The sequence below is a fragment of the Dermacentor silvarum genome, chromosome 1 (assembly GCF_013339745.2).
Source record: "Dermacentor silvarum isolate Dsil-2018 chromosome 1, BIME_Dsil_1.4, whole genome shotgun sequence".
In the NCBI taxonomy this organism is placed as follows: Eukaryota; Metazoa; Arthropoda; class Arachnida; order Ixodida; family Ixodidae; genus Dermacentor; species Dermacentor silvarum.
The window spans coordinates 174,753,164-174,756,734 of NC_051154.1; the positions used below are offsets into that span (position 1 = coordinate 174,753,164).

Here is a 3,571-nt window from a genome sequence, read left to right on the forward strand (position 1 = left end):
TGTTAGCCAGAACACACTATAATTTGCGTTTCTAGTGCGACGCTTTGTAAATCAGGCAACTTGTTTCCGCGAAGTCCCAGCAGCGCTATTGTGAAGGATCCTGTGCTTCTGTACTTGATCAGACAAAGCTATCAGTCTTGCCAGTCTCGCTAACGAGCTCGTGTGGCTTAAGACCACGCAAACAGTATACTTGGGGTGGAAAAGCCCGCTAATAATCTTACTGTCAGATTTTAATCCCCCCCCCCCCCCTCTATGCCCCACATTGACACTCGACGTTTTGGCCTGTGTTTGATCCAAATTTCTTCGAATTAGGCCTAATTTCTAGCAGTGCTTTTCATCGAGATGAGAAAAAAATTAGCCGGGCTAGCCTTTCCTAAAATGTCTACGGTTTGTCACTAAGTGGTTTTCCCATACACATGGCAGAAAATTATTTTCGTGAGGTGAACACGCATTTGTTTGTTATGTTAATATCACTGTTTTATTGAGCGCCGTCGACATGTAGATATAAATTATTTCATACATTTTTCCTCACGTTTGTTTTTACGCTGAATTCGGTAGTCGGGATTGGCTTCAGAGCACAAAGGCTACGAAAAACGCGTAATTGGTTCTTCTATCCGCCCTTCGCCCTCTTTGATGAAGGAGAATCACTCTCGCTACAGGCTTGTGTGAAGCATAAATGCGTGTAAGTTATTTAAGAAACAGCGCTTCAGTACCGGACGGTATGGTCTGTGCCCGAAGAGCTGGAAGCCTTCTTGGCCGAAGTGGAACCCATTGAGGGACTCTACGGCCGCGCATGAGCCATTAGTATCCGCGCCACGGGCCGATGAAGAGGAAGTGAGCGTACAGAGAATTGAGCGCTGGAGCGCTCGGACATGTCCGAGCTAGGGGCACAGCAGGAGGACGCCCTGCGGCCAGGGGTGAACGTGGACATCCGCCGCACCGACGGCCGCGTCCATCCTGCTGTCGTGAGCGCGGTGCGCTCTCGCCTCGTCACCGTCGAGTGGTTCGAAAATGGCCAGACCAAAGGCAAAGACGTGGACCGCCAGACGCTGGTGGCCCTCAATCCGGGGCTGGCCAGGGCCTCTACACAGCTGACGTCTCCCCGCAAAGATTCGGCCGCTTCGATCGGCGGAGTGCCCGTGCTGCACCGCAAGACCACAGCGGCTTCCTTGCCTTGCGCCGTGAGTGTCCTTGCGATACTCTCGGGTACGATGTACATACGTACTACCTAGACAGCGGAACTTGCCGTACGCAGACGCTGCCTCACCAGCCTCATGATTAGCCCTGGTCAGTGTTCAAGTGCGACGGCAGTATTTCCTGTTTATGCAGAACACAGTAGCGAACATGTTGTTGCTGTATTATTGCGATAACAATTATATGGACACTCCAAGCGCATTTCTGCCGTGGTCGTTGACGTGGTCGTGGAAGTCGCTGTGAGGTTCCGTATAAAGTCCAAATACGGTAACATCGTCGCCGCGCGCCGTACGCTGTATGTGCTAGTGAAAGCTTGCGAGGGTCAGCCGACGATTGCGGCTCAATCTGGTGCGCGGGAGGTAGAAAGGGGGGGGGGGGGGGGGGCGGAAGCGCGCTTCTTCTGACGCGCGCGAGACACGGGGGGTTGGAGGCGAGGGAGATGGTGGTGGGGGGTCTACACCGGTGGCGGCCGCGTGGGCGCCGTATCTTGAAAGCGATCTGCGACATGAAAAAAGTGCATGCCCGCGCGGGCCTCATCTTCAAATTGATCTGCGATGTGGTCAAAGTGCGCCGAGTGCTGGTAGCTTCGTATGCGCTCTGCTTTCGACGTTTAGTTTGCGTTGAAGCGAGAGACGGCACGGAAGGTCAATTCCCTCCCTGCTGCTGCCGCTCCTCCTCACCCCAGCGTTCTGACAGCAAGTTTACGCGGTCAACGAGCGAGATGTGTTAATGTTTATATGTGCACGCGTGACACCATGCTTGTTAATTTAGTTAGCAAGCGAATGTTTACAACTTTATACGGCCGTAAAACTACTATCCTTATAGTTCGTATAGTTGTCTACCACTTTGCTATCGCAATCGATGCTTCGCCTTTCGAGCAAAACTGCGACATTTTTCACTTAGACCCGCTAGCACCATAAATGAGGCTTTTCCTGACACGCACGCGATCTGACTGATCCCTGCCTCTGCAGCCGGTGCACAAGGAGGACAACAACGACCTATGCAACGAGCTGACCCGCGAGCTAGAGCGCGCCGCACAGCTGAGCCTTGCACTCAGCAAGAAACAAGCAGCTGAAGCTGGGGCGCAGCAGCAACAGAACCAACATCGGCAGCCGCAGGTAGTGGAGCAGGAGGAAGCCGAGGCCGTGGCCGATCTGCTGCGGCGATACCGCGCCGTGGTGGACGTCAGCGACCTGTGGATGACCACGGACGTTCGGTTGCTCACGCGCATGCTCAGCACGCGCGCTCTCGAGGACGACACGTGGTTGCGTGAGCTCGAGGATTTGGTGAGCGTCAAGATGGAGCTGCTGTCCAACTTGCGAGACGCTGTTAACAAGCTGCGCAAGATCAAGGACAGCACGCGCACCTTTGTCCGCGAAGCCGACGGCAATGGGAGACGTTGACCATGCGGCCAAGCGCGTACGCTCAAAATTTAACCTTTTTCATGTAAGGAATCACTTCGACATATATGTGCATATAGTTAGCTTCTTATAGGAAGGATGTGCAGAATGACTGTGTTGAAAGTTCAGCTTCAGTTTAGTAAAGGCGCATGAAACGAACAACAAAGTACAGAATAAAATCATGACACACGCACTGACTAATAACTAAGCGTTCACTAGTAAACGCAAAAAGCTGTAGAAGCAATACAGTAAGCTGTGACCAGGCGCGGTAAGGGAGAGTGCTGAAGCCTTCCATATTCAGGGTGCCCTTGTGCGTTCGCCATGCCTTTGTGGTATTACATGACTTTCTTTTTTCTTTATCTCGTAGTTAGTTCCACGGACCTTTTCCTGAATGAACCACAGCGAATGAACCGCACTTGAGGTGTGGGTCGCATATGCATTTTCTAATGAAAATATTACTGTCTCGTCAGTCTGCTACGTTAACTGCTAGCGATCATGGTGAAGGTTAGGAGAAGTGCGTATGCATGGGACAACCCAACCAGTAAACATCTTGGGTTTGAGGTGCAAGGTTCAGGCGCCCTCGGGATCGGAAACGTCGCACTTGGAATGATAGCGTTAAGCCGAGAAGGCAGCAATGCAAGCACTTCGAGAAATTATGCATGGGAAACATGAGCCGAAGCGCTGATGGCGGCACAAGAAAAGTAAGCATGGGGCGCAATTCCCGCGAACGCAACGCGGGCTGCAGTGGTGTGGACTGCGTCATGGTGTCTGTGAGCATCGTTTCATAAGAACGTGTGAAGCGGAACTGCACGCGCCTGGAGTATTCGCGAAGCGCATGCAACCGCTGGTCAAACTGGTCGAACTCCTGTTTCACTCTTGCGTGACAGACCTTCGGGCTGTCACTGAAATTAGGCGAAACAGAATCCACTGAATGGGTTTTTGCGTATAGTGCAGGGCCATACATCGGCGAAATGTTT

General features: G+C 52.3%; 1 protein-coding gene across 1 annotated transcript; it reads left to right on the forward strand.

Annotated features, from left to right (window-relative positions):
• Positions 1–826: 826 nt before the first annotated feature.
• Positions 827–3,048, forward strand: LOC119435905 (kinesin-like protein KIF2A). Its single transcript, XM_037702604.2, has 2 exons — positions 827–1,181; positions 2,166–3,048. The coding sequence occupies exons 1-2, from the start codon at positions 873–875 to the stop codon at positions 2,595–2,597; spliced, it is 741 nt and encodes a 246-aa protein (XP_037558532.1). The 5' UTR covers positions 827–872; the 3' UTR covers positions 2,598–3,048.
• Positions 3,049–3,571: the final 523 nt, after the last annotated feature.

What these genes read in the sequence shown, in the direction of transcription:
- LOC119435905 (XM_037702604.2), top strand. Translation starts at nt 873, where the DNA reads ATGTCCGAGCTAGGGGCACAGCAGGAGGACGCCCTGCGGCCAGGGGTG. An exon ending in CGGCTTCCTTGCCTTGCGCC is followed by an intron (nt 1,182 to 2,165) that starts GTGAGTGTCCTT and finishes CTGCCTCTGCAG; the next exon opens with CCGGTGCACAAGGAGGACAA.